Source organism: Bos indicus, chromosome 11 (genome assembly GCF_029378745.1).
Source record: "Bos indicus isolate NIAB-ARS_2022 breed Sahiwal x Tharparkar chromosome 11, NIAB-ARS_B.indTharparkar_mat_pri_1.0, whole genome shotgun sequence".
NCBI lineage: Eukaryota > Metazoa > Chordata > Mammalia > Artiodactyla > Bovidae > Bos > Bos indicus.
The window spans coordinates 67,173,276-67,196,354 of record NC_091770.1 but is presented as its reverse complement, the minus strand read 5'-3'; the positions used below and the strand labels follow the sequence as shown (position 1 = coordinate 67,196,354).

At 39.3% G+C, this 23,079-nt stretch overlaps 1 protein-coding gene across 1 annotated transcript in view; it reads right to left on the bottom strand.

Annotated features, from left to right (window-relative positions):
- The window catches only part of ANTXR1 (ANTXR cell adhesion molecule 1), a 258,189-nt gene that overhangs the window by 218,503 nt on the left and 16,607 nt on the right, over positions 1-23,079 (bottom strand). The window contains exons 2-3 of the mRNA XM_019970429.2: positions 12,006-12,077; positions 7,164-7,235 (exon numbers count right to left, since the gene is read on the bottom strand). Of these exons, the coding sequence (XP_019825988.1) occupies positions 7,164-7,235; positions 12,006-12,077 (144 nt within the window). The remainder of the gene's footprint in view (positions 1-7,163; positions 7,236-12,005; positions 12,078-23,079) is intronic.

Here is a 23,079-nt window from a genome sequence, read left to right as displayed (position 1 = left end):
ATTAACAAAATGGTAAGAAATAAAGAGTGCTGGAAAGGATGTGGAGAAAAGGGAACTCTCAAACACTGTTGATGGGAAGGTAAATTTGTACAGCTATTAATGGAAAACAGTATGGGTTTTCCTCAAAAAAGAATAGAACTATCAGCTACTTGACTTCTGGGTATTTATCCAAAGAATATGAAAACACTAATAATAAAAGACATACGTGCCCCCATATTCATCATAGTATTAGCATTACTTACAATAACCAATGTATAGAAACAACCTAAGTGACTGTCAATGGATGAACATGACATGAATAAAGAACATGAATGGATAAGAATATGTGCGTATATGTGTGTGTCTGTATGGAGAGGAATACACAATGGAATACCACTCAGTCATGAAAAGATAAGTGCATAAAAAGTCCTGCCATTTGCAACAGCATGAATGGACCTAGGGGATACTATGTTAAATGAAATAAATCATTTCGGAGAAATTTTCGGAGAAAATAAATCAGACGGAGAAAGACTGATAAATAGTGTACGACTTCACTCATATGTGGAATATAAAAGTCAAGCAAACAAACAAAAATAAGTGAATACACCAAACCAACCAAAAACAAACATGTAGATTCAAAGAACAGAGTAGCTGTCAGAGGGGAAGGTATTGTAAGTGAATGTGAAACGGCTAAAGAGGATCAACTATGGTGATGAATGGAAACTAAATTTTTAATGGTGTCCATGTTGTAGTGTACACTGAAGTAGAAATATATGTTGTACAAATAAAACTTACATAATATTATAAACCAAAGTTATCTCAGTTTTTTAAAAAAATCAGAAAATGATCAATAAGAATGTGAAGAAATTGGAATCTCTATGCGTTGTTGGTAAGAATGTGAAATGGTGAGGCCACTGTGGAAAACACAAAACACTATGACGTTTCCTCAAAAAATGAAACACAGAATTACTATATAATCCAGCAGTCCCACTTCTAGTGCATGCCCCCAAAGAACTGAATGCAGGGACTTGAACAGATATTTACATGCTAATATTCATAGCAGCATAATTCACAACAGCCAAAAGATGGAAACAACTCAAATGTCCGTTGACAAATAAATGGATAAACAAAATGCATTATATACAAACAAAGCAATATTATTCGGGCCTTAAAAATGAACAAAATTCTGATGCATGCTACAATATGGATGGACCTTGAAGACATGTTAAGTGAAATAAGCCAAACACAAAAGAACACAAATTAAATGATTCTATATGAAGTACCTAAAACAGACAAATCCAGGGAGATAGATGGTAGAACAGAGGTTACCAGGGACTGGGAGAGTCTCAGTTTAGGACGATGAAAAAGTTCTGGACTTGGATAGTGGTGATGGTTGCACAACTTACTGCCATCACATTGTATGCTTAAAAATGTTTAAAATGTTAAGCTTTATGGATGTACATTTTATCACAAATAAAATATATGATGGATATGAATACAATGGAAAAGAAATGATGTGACTGACGATGGGTTAATATGCAAAATATACAAATAGCTCATACAACTCGATATCAAAAAACAAACAACCCAAGATACCCAAGAGGCATTACAGCTATAAATATTAGAAAAGAGGACAGATGTTATCATTAATTGCAAATAATGTAACCATCTTGCTAGAAAAAATACTTCAAAAGTAGAAAAATATTAGAATTAATAAAATGGTTCTTTAAAATGTTGAGATAAGAAATAAATCTACAAAGCAATGATTTCCCCCAGGCCAGTATTTCTTAATTGTTTGGGAGGCATTGGCCTGTTTTGTTGCAAATTATAATCTCCTTGACTTGCAAATCTTAAAAAATAATTTCATGGAGTTCAGTAAAAGCCCAGGGATCCCAAGCTATAGATTAATTGCTTTATAGTGAACAATAGTTTAGAAAATACAACAGAAAAGAAATTCATTCATGACAGAAGCAAAATTTTAAAATGTCTAAGAATAAACCTAATGAATACTGCATGAGACTGATTTGAAGAAAATATCAAAACCTTACAGGGGGACATAAAAGAGAAGTGATATATCCTTAAGTAAGAAAATAGATACAGTAATAATGTAATGCTATTTTGTTCAGATTATTCTGTACTTTTCACAATTCAAGCAAAAACTCAGGTATATTTTGGAATATTTAATAATTTAAATAATTACTTGAAGTGCACATTGTAGGGAAAAAGAAACCCAGTCACTTAAAGACCAGATTTTCACCCAAGATTAGAGGTAAGGAAGGACTTATCTTTCACATGTTAAAACTAATTAAAACAATGAGGTACTAGCATAAGAACAGACAAATGCAGTACATCAGAATAGAAAACCAGCAAAGGACCCAAGTCTATGAGAAAGTTTAAAATTTTAAATCAGTAGTAAAGTTTTACCCAGCATCTAAATGGTGTTAGAAAAACCACCCAAACATCTGGAGAAAAATGATGGCCCTCATACCTTATATCAGGTTAATTCTAGAAGTAATAATGTAAAAAAATTATTAAAAAGTACAGTAACTAAAGGTAGTCATATAAAGGAAAATAGTAGCCCACTCATAATTATGAATACTGATTTAAAATTTCTGAATAAACTACACAAAACAGAATTCAGCTCTACTTTAAAATAATAAAATATCACAACCAAGTGTAACCAGAAATGCATCTGACCCAGTAGTAAAATATCTTTTCAATGCATTTCACTGTATTAGTTAGGTCAAAAAAAAAAATGATCTCAATAGATACCAAAAATGCATTTAATTAATTCGAGTATCTATTTCTTTTTTCTTTTATAGGAAGAGTTGGACTTCCTTGACATGGTCTCGTTTCAAATGATGAAACATTTGAAGCATTTTTCTATTAAGATTAGGAAAAAGACCATCCAGGGAGTTTTTAGGGACTCACGTGCAAATCGTTAACACTAAAGTAATGTATTCTAATAACACTTAAATTAACATCAGTTAATTTAACACTTAAATTAACTTAAATTAATATGTTAATGAATAAACCTAAAAAAACTTGCTACACATTGTCAATTATTTTTCAAACTGATGACGCCAAGAAATCTTGAAAGAGCAGCATGATAGAATGCAAAGCACATGAGTTGGACTGAATCCAGAATCCAGAACCAGAATGCCAGTTCTGCCATTTTCATTCTTTGACCTGAACAAGTTGTCTAAACTCTCTGAATTTCAGTGTCCTTATCTGTAGTACTGAAGCAGCAGCAGGGAAGATGGAGTTAAATTTGCTGTCTTTTCTGTTGATTGTAAAAATGTCTGGACAAATGAAGAAAGCAAACACAGTAAAACTCTGAAAAGCAAAAAATCAGGTGAATTGGAGAGTTAAAACCTAGAGAAATAACCCATACAGGAATGAATTCCAATTTTTTTTCCTTCATTTCCTTCATAGCTTTAATCCGAGGGTGGTCTCAGTCACATGGCAGTAGCCTGGGATGTCATCTGAAAAACTAAGAAAGTCCCCATATTTTTGGCCTCTGGGAAAAGAGGTCCCTGTGGTCCAAAGAATGCGGAGGAAATCCCATTTCTATTCTCTTTTATTATCCTGGCTTTGTCCCAAGGGTGGCCTCGGTACAGAACTGCACGCAGCAATGTGGTGACCAAAACTCCACGAGGAACCCTGTTTTTCTTGCTTGGAAAGGGGGGCCCTCACTGAGAAAATTAGTGTGTGGGGAATCCTAGAGAGGAGAGAGCTGGAAAAGGGGATCCTTCTAACTGTGTATGAAGCTGTGTAAGTCCCGGGCTCATCTCTGAACCGCACATGTGCAGCAGAGACCCAAAGCAACTTAGCAAAAACTGAAAACTGAACCAAAAGAAAAACCACCACCCACAGAAGAGACAGAACTTGTGATCTGAACTTCGCCATGGCGATTGCCAGCTAAAGCAAACAAACAAATCAGCATTCTCTATAGGATTTGAATATGACTCAGTCTTAACAATCTAATATTAAAAACTTTTAGAATATAACCTAAAATTGTTTGACATACAAATCACCTGGAAAATGTGACCAAGTCTCAAGAGAGAAGACAAGAAGCCAATCCTGAGCTACTGGAATTATCAATTATAATATAATAGTTATTATATAATAGGAGTTAAAATAACTATTTTTATAGTCATAGTATTATAGTTATATAACTATAACAACAATATAATCCATGAGGTAAAGGTAAACACACCTAAAATAAAAGGAAAGAAATTCTCAGCAGAGGAAATTTTTTTAAAAGAACCAAATAGATATTTTAGGATTGAAAAAATAAAGTATCTGTAATTAGAAATTCAGTAGATGAGCTAAGCAGCAGCATGGAGATGACAAAGGAAAGTCAATATGAAGATAGAATGACAGAAACAATCTAGTATAAAGAACAGAAAGAAAATTGCAAAAAACAATTGAACAGAACTTCAGGGACATGTGGAATAACACCCAAAAGGTTGAACATGTATGTCACTGAGATCCCAGAAGGAGAGGGGAAAACGACCAGTGCAAAAAAAACTATTTGAAAAATAACGGCTACAGAGACACCCAATTTGATCAAAGTCATAAATTTCTAAATTCAAGGAGTTCAACAAAGCCAAAATAGGAAAAACTCAAAAAACAAGCAAAAAAAGAAAAAGACTAGCTATGGCAGACATATCATAATCAAACTGCTGAGAACTAAAGGTAAAGAGAAAAACAAAATCTTTAGTTAGTGAAAAATAATACTTTACATAATTATTTTTCACTGTATTAGTCCAACCTTCCCCTGGTTTCCCTGTGTGGACCTAATGCCAAGAATTGGTTTCAAATGTACCTTTGATATTATTTCTTTTAATACGCCCCAAATCTTTTGCTCTTGTTGAAATAAGAATCTCTAATTCATGTCTTGTTTTTCAGCAAGTTTTTAAAAATTCTATAAGTTTCCACATTATTATACAGGTCTAATAATGCATCTTTCCCTGTCTTGCAGGGATATTATGAAGATCAAATGAGACAATTGATCTTCATACTAAATATAAATATTTATTATATTTCAAAAAATATAAACTAAAACTCTGAAAATTATGTATTTCAGAAACTATCAGTTTGGGAGCTTTAAAGCCTAATTCATTACACCAATCTCATGAGGAAGTATTTTAAATACTTTCTGGCTTGCCCACATCTCTCCACAGGCTGACAAGGTTAGGGATGTGTCGGTGAACCATTGCCATGCTTCACCAGCTGATCCGTAGTTTAGGCCAAGAGGTCACCACATAAAACTCATTCAGTCTTTGTTGGATTTACAATGTTGTGTTAATTTCTCCTGGACAGCAAAGTGATTCACTTATATACATTCTTTTCATATTCTTTTCCATTACGGTTTATCACAGGATATTGAACATGGTTCCCTGTGCTATACAGTACGGCCTTGTTGTTTATCCATTTTCTATATAATAGTTTATATCTGCTAATCCTAAATCATTCAGCCTTTAGCAAGGTATTTCTGGCTGTTATTTGATGTATCTTCATCCTTTAATATTAAATGCTGCATCCAGAAAAGTAGAGATTCGAATCCCAGCCTTCTCCTTGGCACAAGATACTAAGAGTAGTAAAGGCACAAAAAACTAGATTCAAAGTAGGATTCAGATGACTAATTGGAACTAGCATAACCAAAATGGGTCTGAAAGCCTCAGCGTTCTAATAGTGTTTATAAATCTGTGACCTTCCCCGACCTCTCCAACTTCCCAGAGGCTATGAGCAGTAGCACACAAAATATCCACAAGGGATGTGTGATCTTGGTCTCTTGCCAGACTCTCAGGCATGGAGAGAGTAGAATCAGCATAACACAGCATTAGGCAGCCTTGGGTTACAGGAGGATGTGAAGAATGGCTAAGAGAGGAGTTTTCTCTAAAGAAAAGACATCTTTGTAAATTAAGACCGAGATATTATCATATATAAAGACTGAGAGAGATTAGGAGTCTTGCATGTGGTCCACAGGGTACAGATAGTGTCTCGGAGTTTCTTAAAATCCTTGGCCAATACTGAAGGGAAGTCACACAGGCTTCTTGGGTGTCATGAGTCTCTGATTACCAGCAGGTGGAGCAGAAAGGATGTGCAGCCTGGATCTACAGTGGGTTCTGCTCTTTTCTTAGGAACAAGATAAGGCTCAGTTTCCCCTTCTGTCATAAGGAATAAGAAACCTCTATTTTGAAAATGGGGTTTCAGTGAGTCTCATATGGCATGAGTGCTTATAATAGACACTGCTGAAGGTGTAACAGGATTTGGAAATTCCATGTGGTACGGAGGACTATTTTTGTTACAGATGGGAAGCAAAGACACGGAGAAAAACAAGGACTAGATTGCTGTGTGAGTGCAAATTCCAGGAAACCTTACTCCATCCTGTTAGTCCTATTCTCATTTCTAGAAGAATGGTAGAGAATAAAGTCCTTTGCCCTCCCTGTACTTGCTATTTCTCCCTTTCTCTATCCTGTTCACATAAGTCAGTCAGTAATCCCAAGAGTGTCGCACCCTGGGGCCTCTCTCATGTGGACCATACCACTTTTTAAAACATAGAATCATTAACTCAGGAAAAGTGTCGTCTCCTATACGCCACCCTAGCTGTGAATAAATGACACGTCTCTGTTACTGCTAGTTTTCACCTACAAGTGGTAAAACCCCAAACAATGTTTGTGTTACGCTAGGTCTAAATAATCCTTTTATGTCAAAAACATTTTTCCACACCTGATTCAAATTGTCTTTTATCTTGTGGTACCATAAGCCCTCCCTTTCTATTTCCTGCTTTTATAATTATGGATGATAATATTTCAAGTTCTTGGTGCTTTCACCGTGCTCAATCCACAAAATAAATCTAATTTAAAGAAAAGAAAATATAGTCCCCTAAGAATCTGGTTTGCTAACATTTTGCTCCACGTCAGCAGACTGAGTCACCAAGGTAAAATTTACCTTAATGTGATTCAGTCATTTATAAAGTTTCACCAACAGCAGGAAATTCTATCAAAGTCATCGCAGAGTAAATTAGCAGATGGGTCAATGTGCAAAGTTCAAGGCATAAGTGAAGAGAACTATTTGATTAAAATAACAGGTCAAGGCTGGCAGGAGGGCACAAATATCAGAACTACTCAAGAAAAGATGGGTTTTGTAATGACAGAGATGGGGAGCATCCTTACCTGTCTTCTGTGAGTTTCATTAGGGTTGTTCCTTGAGTAGAGAAGACAATAAAGGACATTCTTAGCTGTGGGCTGGAAGGAAAAGCAATTCTATTAGGGCAGAAAGAGACACAGTGGAACGCCATTCCCTTCTAGGCTTCCCCCTCTTTCTTCCCTTTTATTATGGCTGCCAGAGCTGCCAACCTACAACCCAAAGGGCACTTCCACAGCTGGTGTTGCAAGTATTTGGCCACCAGAAAACCTGAAGCTGTGGATCAAAGAGAAGACTCTCTTTGTCTTCCTGGAAGCTGCTTCTGATTTGACACCATCATTCAGTGAATGTGGATTACAAGTAAGAAAGCTAAAGCTCATCACTTTCCCCCGCTATGTCTGAAGTGTGCCCCTAGAAGACTGGTTTGCATCCTGTCTATACAATTCAGGATCCCAACAGAAAAATTCGTGGGTGTCTCTGCTATAGTCTGGTGTATCCTATAATGAATGGAGTGTCTTAGGCAGTGGCAGCTTTATGCCATTAGTCACCAATATTATACAGTTTATTTTACTTGGAAAGTAGGATCACAATCAATTTGTCATCTCTATTTGGCTTTCTAAGGAGGTTACCTTGTAAGGAGAGCATATGCGGATGGGCCACAAGAATAACTATTCTACTTGGTAGTTAGAACTTCTCATGATTAATGAATACATCAGCATGGTTTTTACATGGCAGTGATTGGGAACTTTATCAATGTAAAATCCACACTCTGAAAGACAGGATAACCCTCGGGTGAGGACAAACGTAACTTTTTGTCTGCAAGATGGACTGTCACACTACCACGGATCCACCACGGGAATGCCGCCCTTTGGGGCTCTCTCTAGGTAGCCAGCTGGCTTCATAATATCAACCTATTTCTACATGATGCAATAATTTCTCATATCTGACTTGGCCACAGATCTTATAGTTCCCACTTCCTAAAATGTTTCCCCAAACCTGGTCCCCTTTTCCTGACAACGGTAATTGTTTCCTAGTTGGTGACCCAGCTGATCATTGCTCCAATTCATTCCTCACACTGCTTCCAGAATTATTTTCCTAAAATATAAATTAGATCTTGTCACTCATCTTGTCATCTCTATCAAACCTCCAATGGCTTCTATCGCCTCCAAGATAAAGTTTACATCCATTATCTTATGTCCAATGCATCTTTGGAAACCCTTAGCGTGGTCTGTAATACATAGTAGGAGCCCAGGCAACACCTGGTGAGTTGAAATTGGCCTCTTGAGAAAGACCTGGGTTCTCTGTCCATGGCATCAGGCTGCCTGGTACTACTTCACCAGTGCTGAGGACATTACATCACAAGTGATAATAACAATCATAAGTTTCATAATAATATAATAATCGCCAGTCCAATGATGTGCTTACTATGTGTCAGGCACTATTGTAAGTGATTCCCATGTATTATCTCATTAAACTTGTAACAACTTTATGAGATCATTACTATTACCAATCTTTATTTTCCACAAAAGGAAATTGAGACTCTGAAAGATAAAATAATTTTCCCAAGGTCACACAGTGGGAAAGTGGTGAACTTTGGGCTTAAAACCAAGCATTCTGATTCTAGAACTTGGGTTCTTCACCACCAGGTTATACTGCCCACCTTATATAGAATTATTAAGCTCTGGAAAGAATGAATTTGAAATGTGGGAAATGTAGGTCTCCAAACAGTAACTGGTATATGAGTCTGGGCTGAAGACATAATTTGGGAATTCTCAGCATACTAATGTGAGTAAAATTGTTCAGAGTGTCAGCAGGGAGATGGGAAGGGAGCCAAACCTAGAACCAACACTAACATTTAAAGGCCTGGCTCCAGTCAGTGGATGAAAGGTGAGCCAGAAGTCAGCGAAGGAGAGGATTTCAAGGAGAGATAAATCTGAATCCAATGAAGTGCCTCTAACCAGCAGAGCAAGCACTACATGGCTCTCAATGGATTTGTCCTATTGAGCATCACTTTGGGACTGTGGTGAGAGTAAGCAGATGTAAGGGTGGGGATAAAGGCAGATGGGAATGGGTTAAGGAATGAATGAGAAGTAAGGATGGAGCCAGACAGTCTTTAAGGATATTTTAGTGAGAAACTGGGAAAGAAGGTAGTGTCTATAGGAAGACAGGACCAGGAAATTCATTTTTTTTTAAATGAGATTTTATCTATTGGCAATGGAAATGGAGCCAGAGGAAAGGTAGAGAAAAATACAAGAGAGAAACAAAGACCTGGGGGAATATTGGAGACAATGGGATAAAATGGACTAATGCGAAAAGACTGGCATTAAATAAAGGGGATACTTGAATCTCAGAGACAATGGGAAGGCATGAATATATCTTTTAAGAGGAGGATTAGAGTAAGAGGTAATCCCTTGCCTGCTATTCTCTGGGCTTTTGGTGAAACAGCAGGTGAAGTTCTTTGCTGAGAGTGATGGGTGTGAGGTGTAGTATGAGGGTTTAAAGAATATGGTGAAAAGTTATGGTATTGAATGAGCATGTACTGTATGTTGGGCACTATTGGCGGCCCTGGGCCTGCAGCAGTTAACAAAAGACAGTTCCTCCTTTTGGAGTCTGCATGGCAGTTGTGTCCTGATGCCACATTTTAATGGGGGTCCATAGCCAAAGAGGGCCAGAGGAGACATTGAAAGGAAGGTGGAAACTCCCTGGTGGTCCAGTGGTTTAGAGTCCATGCCTCCATTGCAGGGGACACCAGTTTGATCCCTGGTTGGGGAACTAAGATCTCACATGCCTCATGGCACAGACAAAAAAACAAACAAACCAGGAAAGTGCCTCGTGGTCTGGATTAAGCCATATCAACTACTCTGGTCCTTAGTTTCTTTGTCTATAAAACAAACAACTGGATTAAATGGTCTCTTAGTTTCCTCAATCCCTACCTCTAATTTCTTTGAATCTAAAACAGCAGAGTGTCTGGAGGTACTGAAGGAACGGGGGAAGAGAAGTGCGGAGTGCCCACTCTAAGTCAGGTGCTGGGTTTGTTGCTTTGAGCACATTTTCTCTTATAATTTTCACATGTAAACTTAGGTTCAACCAAGGTGAGTCAGTTGCTTTGGTTGCCCAGTGGAGCTTGGATGCAACTCCACACCTGCCTAACTTCAAATCTTTTTTCAGGAGACTCCTTTGTTTTAGAGGAAACAGAAAATCATCAGAGCAAATAGAAACATAGCAGAGACTCCCAAGTATCTGGAGGTAGATTTGTTTTATATCACTCCTGGATGAGAGTGTAGGAAGGGACATTATGGGTCAACGACAAAAGGAAACTGGAACTGTCCAACTATTGGGTTTGTATTTGACTCAAAAGGCAGCAGTTTCTCACCAGAGCTTTTCAAGCTGGCAGTTAGCGGGTAGCTCTTAGGATAGCTTGGAAAGTTATTCCTTTCAATTCTAAGCTTCTATGAGTCTCTTAAATATTTTGTTTCTCTCCTTTCCCTCTGTTTTCCCCCTCCATCTCCTCCCAGCTTCTGTTTTCTCCATTCATCTGGGCTTATATGCTACTTGCTCTGCTGCTGCTGCTGCTGCTAAGTCGCTTCAGTCGTGTCCGACTCTGTGCGACTCCATAGACAGCAGCCCACCAGGCTCCTCTGTCCCCAGGATTCTCCAGGCAAGAACACTGGAGTGGGTTGCCATTTCCTTCTCCAATGCATGAAAGTGAAAAGTGAAAGTGAAGTCGCTCAGTCGTGCCTGACTCTTAGCGACCCCATGGACTGGAGCCCACCAGGCCCCTCCATCTATGGGATTTTCCAGGCAAGAGTACTGGAGTGGGGTGCCATCGCCTTCTCCAGCTACTTGCTCTAGTTTCCAATTTTTGGCATCACAGAGAGGATACCCCTTACCCTGCTCCCTCTGGTCAGGCAGATGGGTACATGTGGAGACCAGAAGGTGAATTTGCAGGGAACACATTTATCAGTACCCTGGTCTCAGAGGACAACTTGTCTCCTGAGTTAAAAACAAAACAAAAAAATCTCACTCACAGAAGATGTATACGGCTACTCATATTGGCTGGAAGACTCAATAGAGGCCACCAAGCAGAAGTGGAGTTGCTTTCAAAATTACAACATCCAGAACAATTTTTACCAAAGACCTGGACAACTGGTTTAAACTCTAGCATATAGGTGAACGCTATCAAAGTTGTGTTGTCGTTTGGCAGCTGCACCCAAAGAGGGTAAAATGACCTCCTTTCTTTTACTAGTGGGAGTCTACATTTACTGGACTGCTAAGACCCCTGCAACGTGTACAGTGCTGACGTTCAAAATTTCATTGTCCTCTCTTGGACACATGGTTGAGAATGCTCAGAGCATTCTATATCACAGGGCACATAGCCAGGCTGAACAAGCATGGTGGTTTGCCCAGGATTGAGGAGAGCTCCCAGGGTATGAAACTTTCAATGCTAAAACCAAGGAGGTTCTGGGCAAACTGGGGTGAATTGGTCACTTTACACTCCATAAGGTGTAAGACGACCTTACACCATACACATGGGTCCAGCTAGAATGAGCCAATTTCTCCAGCATAATGCACTGTGAAAGAAAATATTAATGATCCTTCTAGAAGGATATTATTTGACAAGAGAGGGAGAAAGTTAAAATGTTGATCTTATAACCAAATTGGGTTCCTCCTGAAAACACATAGTCAAGTTATTCTATTTAAAAACAAAAAAAAAATAGTCTGACATGTGGCAAAGATGAAAACAAAGGCAAGTCTCTCTTCCAAGGTCTGAGATTCTACCTTTGTCAAAAAGCACCCCCAAACTAGTCAGTAATTAGAATAGCAAACATAGGCTGGGTTTACTTTATGGCCAAGAGCTACATATTTCTCACCTGATGAATTTATGAGCCAACTGTTCCACAAAGTAATAGATTTCATTCCAGTGGTGCAGCACACTTCCTGACCTAGGGAAATAAAGCAGATGTGATTTAATCAGGTGTTCATTTGTCTTTACCTTGTGTCATATATTCTATTCTTTCACAGTTGATCTATCCTTTAACAGGGCTCACCATCTGAAACTTCCATAACTTTGGAAATTACCTGAAAGGATGCTTAGAATTAATTTTAGAATTCTGAGAAACTTCGGTAAAGAACTCTCTTCACTCCACCTCCGACTCCTTACCACCCCTACTCTAGACACTCATATGTCAAAAAAATTCCTGGGCCCAGCCAGATTCACAGGTTAGTTTCACAGCTTTAAGGAATAGTTATTTTTGTGCAATTTATTGCTCTGATTAGAGAAGAAATAGTATTCCAATTCATTCAAATGAAATTGGCACAAACTATATGCCCAAATAGACAAAAACAAATTCCACTCCTCAAAAGAGTCAAAATTCATTGGTAAATACAGATTCAAAGTCTCTAAAAAAAATATTAGCAAAACAAATCCAGCAGGAATTCAAAAGAATGCTAATTAGTTCATTGGTGATTTATTTCCGTAAGATATTGATAGTTCAAAATTTAAGGATCCAGTACTTTGGCCACCTCACGTGAAGAGTTGACTCATTGGAAAAGACTCTGATGCTGGGAGGGATTGGGGGGCAGGAGGAGAAGGGGACGACAGAGGATGAGACGGCTGGATGGCATCACCGACTGGATGGACATGAGTTTGAGTGAACTCTGGGAGTTGGTGATGGACAGGGAGGCCTGGCGTGCTGCAATTCATGGGGTTGCAAAGAGTCGGACATGACTGAGCAACTGAACGGAACTGAACTGAATGTATCTAGTCATACTAATACTTAAAAGAAGAAAAATGATACAGCCCCTCATCATTAAAAAGGGATCCTTTTACTGAAAAAAAAGAGGGAAACTTTCTCTAAGACATATGGAATCATAGCACTTTAGATTTGGAAATGGGCTTATTTCCCACAGTTGACTTCTGTTTCACTGATACCACTTACTACTGCTTCAATTCACCTTATAAGTATTTTTCATAGTGCTCATACTCAATCTGTTGCACTGACTTCATAGTAGCTTTTTCTATTTTAACATACTCTTCTGTAGACTCGATGTTCTTTTCTTTTTATTAAGGATCTGTTTCAGCTGAGCTCTGCATTTCTGCCTGTCATAATTGTTGAGGTTAGTTTGCTTTTTGGACTCTGACATTTTGTACTGAAAACATTTTCCACTGGTTTCAGATAGCTTTTATTTTTATGCGCTCATCTACCTTAATTTTAACTTCTAGAAAGTTATTGTTATTTTTGTTTCAGACTATTTTATAGATCTTTAAGATGAATCTGTGCAAAGTAAATTTTATGCCTTTTTTTCTGTGATTCAATATGTCTAGGAACTCTTATTCTGGTTAAGTGTATTCCACTTCTATGAGTAAAATCTATTTTTTTCTGCCCCACATCCAGTAATGACATGTCTGTCTGATCTGAACAGAAGTGATACAATATGTTATGGTCAAACACTGCAAGATTACTTATCATAAGGATATGGAAGTTCTCCAAGTTAACCTATAACTTCAATTCTAGGAGAAATTCTGAAAAAATGTTTTGTGAAACTCAAAAACTGACTTCAAAAATGAAATGAAGATTAAAGTTATAAAAGTAATCAAGGTAATAATGAAAAAGAACAAAGTTGGAAAGCCTGCCCTATCGAATATAGCAACCTCATACACATGATATGTAAGAGTAGAGCCAATGGAGTAAAATGGAAAACTACATCCACACCCCAGTGTATGTAAGGTCTTGCTATAATACATAGGGAAAGAGGTGATTCAAACTGTGGAGGGAGAATAAACCCTTCCATGTCATTGCAGTGACAATGGATTTCTAATTGGAAACAACCAATCAGATCGCTATCTCATACCAAATGTAACCCTAGGTGTATTAAAACCTAATAGGAAAAACAAAACTTTCAATCCATTGGGTGAATTATAGAAGATTTTCATGGCATCAGGTTAGTGAAGAGTTCCCTCAACCAAATACAAAAAGTAGGAATTGTTCTTTACAAAAAGAATTATTATGACTATTATAAGTGTCTAAAATTCTGGATGACAAAAGATAAAGATGACAAAAGCAAAGATGAGGAAGAGATTGAGAGAAGATGTTTGCCACAAAAATAAATGGCAAAAGATTAGTGTCTAGTATATGTAAATCGGTACAAGTAAATGTTAACAAGGCAAACAATACAAAAATAGACAAAGGATCAGAACAGGCAATCCCTTGAAGGATGGCAAATCAGCATTTGAAAAAATATTCAACTCCTCCTCTAATAAATCCAGAAATGCTTTGTTTGGGGAAAAGCAAGTAGTTTTGGGGGGCAGCAGCATAAAGCCTACAGGGTCGAGGAGTGGGGAGTTGGGGAGATGCAGAAAAATAAACCTTTTCCAGTAAAACTCTCTATTCCAGCTTCTCAGCCTTTATACATTCCATCTGCTTGAGACACACAATGTCCACACTGGCAAACTCCTACTTATCTGTAAGAGCCAACTTGATCTCTGCCTGCTGCCTTTGACCAACACAGATGGGGCTCATTGCTTCTGCCCCGGGATCTCAGGGCACTGTGTTCATCTCTCAGTCATCATCCTCGGATACTGGGTTGCCATCACTTTTTTTCTTCAAGCTTCCATTGTGAGAATGTGAAGGATATTTCCCTCCCCAGCATCTACCTATTAGTTGGATGGAAGGAAGGAAGAAGAGCGTGGGGAGACGTCTCTATTGCTCATGGATGCCTCCTGATCTTTTGCCAGCTGGTCCTGGCTTCTGGCCTTGTTTGGATGAGTGTCTCAGGCCTGAGACTCAGATACCTCCAGCCAATTCCTGTGACCCTATGTGATCCCGAGGAGCCTTCCCAGAGGGGCCAATGATTCTAGAGTACAGGTCCTCAATGAACGGGCCTATCTAATCAATGCAAAGAAATAGAGGAAAACAACAGAATGGGAAAGACTAGAGATCTCTTCAAGAAAATCAGAGATACCAAAGGAACATTTCATGCAAAGATGGGCTTGATAAAGGACAGAAATGGTATGGACCTAACAGAAGCAGAAGATATTAAGAAGAGATGGCAAGAATACACAGAAGAAATGTACAAAAAAGATCTTCACGACCCAGATAATCATGACGGTGTGATCACTGACCTAGAGCCAGACATCCTGGAATGTGAAGTCAAGTGGGCCTTAGAAAGCATCACTAAGAACATAGCTAGTGGAAGTGATGGAATTCCAGTTGAGCTATTCCAAATCCTGAAAGATGATGCTGTGAAAGTGCTGCACTCAATATGCCAGCAAATTTGGAAAACTCAGCAGTGGCCACAGGACTGGAAAAGGTCTGTTTTCATTCCAATCCCAAAGAAAGGCAATGCCAAAGAATGCTCAAACTACCACACAATTGCACTCATCTCACATGCTAGTAAAGAAATGCTCAAAATCTCCAAGCCAGGCTTCAGCAATATGTGAACCGTGAACTTCCAGATGTTCAAGCTGGTTTTAGAAAAGGCAGAGGAACCAGAGATCAAATTGCCAACATCTGCTGGATCATGGAAAAAGCAAGAGAGTTCCAGAAAAACATCTATTTCTGCTTTATTGACTATGCCAAAGCCTTTGCCTGTGTGGATCACAGAAAACTATGGAAAATTCTGAAAGAGATGGGAATACCAGACCACCTCATCTGCCTCTTGAGAAATTTGTATGCAGGTCAGGAAGCAACAGTTAGAACTGGACATGGAACAACAGACTGGTTCCAAATAGGAAAAGGAGTACATCAAGGCTGTATATTGTCACTGTTGGGCTGCCGTCTATGGGGTCGCACAGAGTCGGACATGACTGAAGTGATTTAGCAGCAGCAGCAGCAGCAGAGTACATCATGAGAAACGCTGGACTGGAAGAAACACAAGCTGGAATCAAGATTGCCGGGAGAAATATCAATAACCTCAGATATGCAGATGACACCACCCTTATGGCAGAAAGTGAAGAGGAACTAAAAAGCCTCGATGAAGGTAAAGTGGAGAGTGAAAAAGTTGGCTTAAAGCTCAACATTCAGAAAACGAAGATCGTGGCATCCGGTCCCATCACTTCATGGGAAATAGATGGGGAAACAGTGCAAACAGTGTCAGACTTTATTTTTCTGAGCTCCAAAATCACCGCAGATGGTGACTGCAGCCATGAAATTAAAAGACGCTTACTCCTTGGAAGGAAGGTTATGACCAACCTAGATAGCATATTCAAAAGCAGAGACATTACTTTGCCAACAAATGTTCGTCTAGTCAAGGCTATGGTTTTTTCCTGTGGTCATGTATGGATGTGAGAGTTGGACTGTGAAGAAGGCTGAGTGCCGAAGAATTGATGCTTTTGAACTGTGGTGTTGGAGAAGACTCTTGAGAGTCCCTTGGACTGCAAGGAGATCCAACCAGTCCATTCTGAAGGAGATCAGCCCTGGGATTTCTTTGGAAGGAATGGTGCTAAAGCTGAAACTCCAGTACTTTGGCCACCTCATGCGAAGAGTTGACTCATTGGAAAAGACCCTGATGCTGGGAGGGATTGGGGGCGGGAGGAGAAGGGGACGACAGAGGATGAGATGGCTGGATGGCATCAGTGACTTGATGGACGTGAGTCTGAGTGAACTCCGGGAGTTGGTGATGGACAGGGAGGCCTGGCATGCTGCGATTCATGGGGTTGCAAAGAGTTGAACACAACTGAGCGACTGATCTGATCTGATCTAATCAATGGTAGATCCCTGACTTTAATGCAACTGGGAGTCTCCCAATAGCTCACCAGAAGAGCATATCCCAGCCCTAAACTTTTAAAGCTTTGAAAAGTTTTTCATTAGAATCCCAGCCATCCTCTTGGACATGTTTCAGTTGTATATTTAAAATCTCAAAGACTGGTTCTGATTCCCTTTCTTCAGCCAAAGGGTAGATGCTCTGGTCCTGGGGGTCTTAGTGAGGGTCTGGCAGATCTGGCTCAGTGCTGTGTATGTGCTTCCGATGAGCCACCACGTGACTATTAACCACAGTCTACTTAGAATTCTACAACTCTTTCCCACTAGAATCAAGAGATCTCCTTGAACACTGGTCATCTATGCCCACTTCTGAAATGCAATACTGTGTTTTGCAATGCTGTGTTATGACCCAGACAAGTATCATCTGAAATTTTGGTCAGTGAGGAGTAGGATAAGATACCTAATGACTGGAGAGGAATCCCCACAGTTCCTCCATCCCAGGTCTGATTTTCTCATCAGTAGAGAAGTCCTATAGTGAGGGAATTAAACTGGGAAGGGAGGTAAAGAGTTGAAGTAGGGACTTGAACTAGAGTTGCGGGTCTATTCTTGGCTGTCTACTAAAGAAGCAGGGGTCTCAAGTAAATCCTTTTTGTGTTAGTAGTTTTCTGTCCTCAAGAATTGAGCACAAATCATTTGCATTCCTTTACTTATTACAAATGGCACTAGTGGTAAAGAACCCTTCTGCCAATACAGGAGACATAAGAGACGCGGGTTGAATCCCTGGGTTGGGAAGATTCCCTGGAGAAGGGATGGCAACCCACTTCAGTATTCCTGCCTGGAGAATCCCATGGACAGAGAAGCCTGGTGGGCTACAGTCCATAGGGTCACGAAGAGTCAGACACAACTGAAGTGACAGCACACATATACACACTTATTACAAAGGATCACCCACTGTTAATTAATTCACATTTTCTTTTATCTTAAAATATTTCATTTGCACTATTCTTCTATCTGACTGACATGTAAAATTTAGAAAATGTTGGTATTCATCTTTGATTTCTAGATGCTAGATATAAGGAAAGATCCAAGAAATATTCTGGAGTGTTGAGAAAATTCTAAAGCCGTCTGGAACACTTTCTTGCCAATGGGCAGGTGCTGTATTTTCTCAAGAAGAAAATAAGATAAAACAAGAGGTAAGGGGATATTGACAGGCTTGCTTCTCCCATCCCAACTCTACTAATAATTGTCCTGTTGTTTCATATGTACTCATGATCATTCTTTACACAATTATATAAGCCTTGACCAAAATATATCCCCTTTGGGACACCCTTGAGATGTGCATAGCCGATTCCCTCCAACACTGAGGGTAAACATAATGTTCAAAGATTCTGGGAACAACATTGACTTTATTTTCTCTTTTGTTACATGGGACCCCAAAGGACTTCAGCTACTAAAGTGGCATAGGAATATAGGATTATGTAAGTCTGCACCTTGGAATCCTTCTAGTCCTCAGGACTGACCCTTCTTAACCCACATATGCATGCTCTGTGCTCCCCAAGATCAAATAATCACTTAGAGAAGGAAATAGTCCCATGGCAGCTCCTTATGGTTTTAGCATGGAGGTAAGCTTGTTGGGCATGCAGCTCATTTCTCTTTAACCCAAATCCCCAGGATGAAGGGGCTTGCCTGCTTGGTGCCATGGTCCTTTCCCCTGCCTCACCACCACCCATTGGCTACAACTGGACTCCTAACTCTGAACTCTTAACTAGTTCATCCATGGAGGATCTCAAAACTACCCCCCTGAACCAGACTCCTGCCCTTCTGTCATGGGGAAAGATACACTGGGTTTTTTATTCTGTTTGGACTTTCTGTTAAAACATGCGTGTCTCTCCTGTACTTTGCCTTGTGAACTGATTTTCTCGTTTGGAATCTAAACTAGTAGATACTCCCAGAATAATCAGCCCAAGATGGTGTGTCCATTTTCTAACATGGCTTCTTTTCAAGCTTGAGGACCCATGTGGACTTCTGGTCACAGCCAGAAGTAAGGTGTTGGTTGGGGAAGCTTCTCTCTACCCTACAGTATGTTAAATATCTCATTTATCATGCTAGACTGTTCAAGAATTACTGATGTTAACATCCCAGCTATGGGAGCCCTGATGTTCTCTTCAATAATGGCTCATCCAGCCATTGTTACCAAAGCCCCAGGGTAGAAACAAAAAGTCCTGCCTCAGTCAGTTCAGTCACCCAGTCGTGTCTGACTCTTTGTGACCCCACGTACTGCAGCACACCAGGCCTCCCTGTCCATCACCAACTCCCGGAGTTAACCCAAAGTCATGTCCATTGAGTTGGTGATGCCATCCAACCATCTCATCCCCTGACGTCCTCTTCTCCTCCTGCCTTCAATCCTTTCCAGCATCAGGGTTTTTTTTTTTTTTTTCCAATGAGTCAGTTCTTTGTATCAGGTGGCCAAAGTATTGGAGTTTCAGCTTCAGCATCAGTCCTTCCAATGAATATTCAGGACTGATTTCCTTTAGGATTGACTGGTTTGATCTTGCAGTCCATGGGACTCTCAAGAGTCTTCTCCAACACCACAGTTCAAAAGCATCAATTCCTCAGCGTTCGGCTTTCTCTATAGTCCAACTCTCACATCCATACATGACTACTGGAAAAACCATAGCTTTGACTAGATTGACCTTTGTTGGCAAAGTAATGTCTCTGCTTTTTAATATGCTGTCTAGATAGGTCCTAACTTTTCTTCCAAGGAGCAAGCGTCTTTTAACTTCATGGCTGTACTCACCATCTGCACTGATTTTGGAGCTCCCCCAAATAAATAAATAAATAAAGTTTGTCACCCTTTCCATTTCTTCCCCATCTATTTGCCATGAAGTGATGGGACCAGATGCCATGATCTTAGTTTTCTGAATGTTGAGTTTTAAGCCAACTTGTTCACTCTCCTTTCACTTTCATCAAGAGGCTCTTTAAGGTTCCACTGAACTTGTGTGGATTGTTTTGTTTTTAGAATTGTTTTTAACACACAATTGCTGACAAACTATAGTCAAAGAGTTGAAATATCCATGTTTTAGATCCAAGTCAGTGGATGTGAAATGTCCCAGATATTTGCCTCAATTAAATTCTAACTCATGCAATTCTAGCCCCTGAAGATTTCCGTGAGCCCACTGGGTATCGAGATGCTGTAGAGAATTCAGGTCCCTTCTTAGGAGCTCATGCTTTGGCTCCACAAATATATATCTCAACAAAATTTGGAATTCAAGCAGCCTCCCAGGGAATTCTGCTTGAACACAGTCCTACAGAGTTCTTTGCTTGAAGATTCACTTACTATATCTGGATCCACTCAAAATCAGTCACCTCCTCTTCACATCACTTTCTGCTTGGCTTTCAGAAGGGTTCCCCAGACCACAAGGAGGCGAAGCCACTGGTCCCCTGAGAAGGTAATTGCTGGGAGCAGCTCCAGGGCTCCTTACTTATTTTTGTTTTTCTAGGCCCTCTCCAAGGTTTGGAGCCTGATAAGAAAGTCAATACATCTTGTGTATTCACTGTGTGTTTGCAGAGAGGGGTCTGCATGGAACTTGACCTGGTCCTCAGATTACTGCTCAGTTACTTTCAAGGATCTCATATGCAAAGAGTAACAGCAAAAGAAGAACCCTGGGTGTCATTCTGATTTGTTTCTGAAACACATTCTTTTGTGTTTATATGAGTTTCCAAACTTCCCTGTGGTTGAGCTCCTTTAAAAACACAAGCTCTTTCCATTAGCCACAGATACAACCAGTCAGAAAGAATTAAGTGCTCCAAATTGAGTTTAAATTGTCCTCTCCTTGGCATAAGGGTCAGAGCAAAATGAAAGGGAAATAAAGAGAGCTCACAGTTGGAAACATCACCCAGGAGTCTTTTAGTCCTGGAAGAGCATAGTCCCAGTAAGGATGGAAATTATAAAACTGTCAGGTCCTGCTTTTCTTCAGCCCCACCCAGTTGAAGTCATTCATGTCCTCAGTGACCCACCAGGTCCCCAGCTAATCCTGCAAGGCTAGGGCAACCTCAGGCCCACTGAGCAGAACAGGCAATTAATTCTGGCCCCGCATTCATCTGTATCCCCCTCTGACCCCCTACCCCACTCCACTTCTTCCTTGGCCCTTCTCTCCTTCCTCCTAGCCTTCCTGCACCCTACCTGGCTGGGGCCCAGATCTTCAGCTCTTGTCCTCTTCTGATTGGCTGGAGTCATGAACCAGCCTCCCTCTTGCTCTAAAAGCTGACAGCAACTCTTACCCTTCTCCAATGTCTTCAGTGCAGACCCAAGTCAAGCCACTGAACACTGTACCCACCCTGCTCCTATCTGTGTCTGGAGACCCCAGCCCCACTGTACTGACTTGTAAGGAATTTCCCTGTTAGTCCACCTCACTGAAGGCTATGACAGCAATGACTTATGCTGTGGAATGCAACCTATTAGTGATTTGGGAAATCAGTTTGGTGGGATGTTGCCAACAGTTAATAAAAATGAAATAGAATAGAAATATCAGAATATATTGTATACCATGACAGAAAGTCATGTTATGTAAAACTTTCAGTTAACTATGTGTAGGTATATAATGCACATATACTGTGTCAAGATGTAAACTAAACTGTGTTTTTCTTGTGAATGCTCAGGAAGATACTAGACCAAAATATGTAATCCTTTCACCTCCACTAATTTACCTTTCCAATACACACACACACACACAGAGCAAGAAAAGTCTAAAGATATTTCTGATATCACGTATTGGTACATTTGGTGCAAATTCAACACAGAATTGTTGTTAAAATTGTTGTTAACTGTTGTTAAGACAACAGTTTTAGTTGTCTGAAAGCAAGATGTGATAAATGAGCCTGAAAGGCCACCAGTCAAAGCCAGCAATGTGATCTGTGGATGAACACCAGGTGACCGTGACAAGACAAGGTATGGTACTATGGATGCCAGAAAAGTCAGAGGCACCCTTCACGTGCAAGACACGAGGACACAATGAGCCCCCTTCAAGCACACAGCCATAGGACTGAGAGAACTGGGGTGGCTCTAAGTTGTGCCTGACTCTTTGCGACCCCAGAATCATGATCTTTTCCTGTGAGTTGGCTCTTTTACATCAAGTGACCAAAGTATTGGAGCTTCAGCTTCATCATCAGTCCTTCCAGTGAATACTCAGGGTTGATTTCCTTTAGGATTGACTGATTTGTAAGCTAGATAAAAGTAAACTTCATTTTAGGGGGGCAGTATATGTGAATATAGTATGAGCAATTTTTTCTATGTGGCATAAAAAAATTTATACTTTTCCCTTTCTGTTTTGAGAATCCATTCTTTAACTTTTAAATTTTGCTGTACAACCTCATTGATAACATTACTGTGACATTAACTTTTCTGAGGCCATTACTTCTATTTCTTTTATATTATGTCTTTTTCATATCCTTTATTTACAAAAGTTTTCCATTTTGATGTCAATACTTTCAAGTGATATTTTTTTAATAAAGGTATGTGGGTGGTATATATTTTGGATTTTTTTATGTCTGAGGAATTTTTTATGCCTTTGTATTACTTACCTCTGGTTTCATAATTTTAATGTCTGTATTCTTTCTGCTTGAGTTCTGGAAAAAGTTTCTTAAACTGTCTTTTGATGAGTTGAATTTATTTTTGTAATATTCTTTGTGGTGGTCATTTTTTCCAATGAATTTGAATACTCAGAAACAGCATATTTTCTCTCCAAAAGTTTCTTATTTTCAGCTGTTCCTTTCTCATAACAGACTGCTCTTATTAGTTGATGTAATATCATCTCCAAATTTAATGAAAATACTAATGAGACATATTTGCTTAAATGGTTTGGATGGTCATTGGAAGTTCTTTTATATAATCACTATTAAGTTTTTTAAAACCCTGATTCACTTTTTGAGTAATTTCTTAAAGAAAATTATCCCCACTCCCCCTTTTAGAAGAATCTGTATGTATTTGAAAATCTCCTTCTGTTTTCATGTAAATGACATCTTGACAGAACATTTTTGTTCATAAATTTATCCATTAAATTTTTCCAGCATTTAATGTTGCAGAACCTTTGTAGGTAACCTGTATCTTTTCCCATTCATAAAATTCTTCTTCTGCTTTTGAAATTAAACATTCTTACCAGGAAATGTTTAAGTACAAATCTCTTTTAATTAATTTTGATTATTACTTGATGAGTTGAAATCTACATTTTCAGGTTTTTGTTTTTTA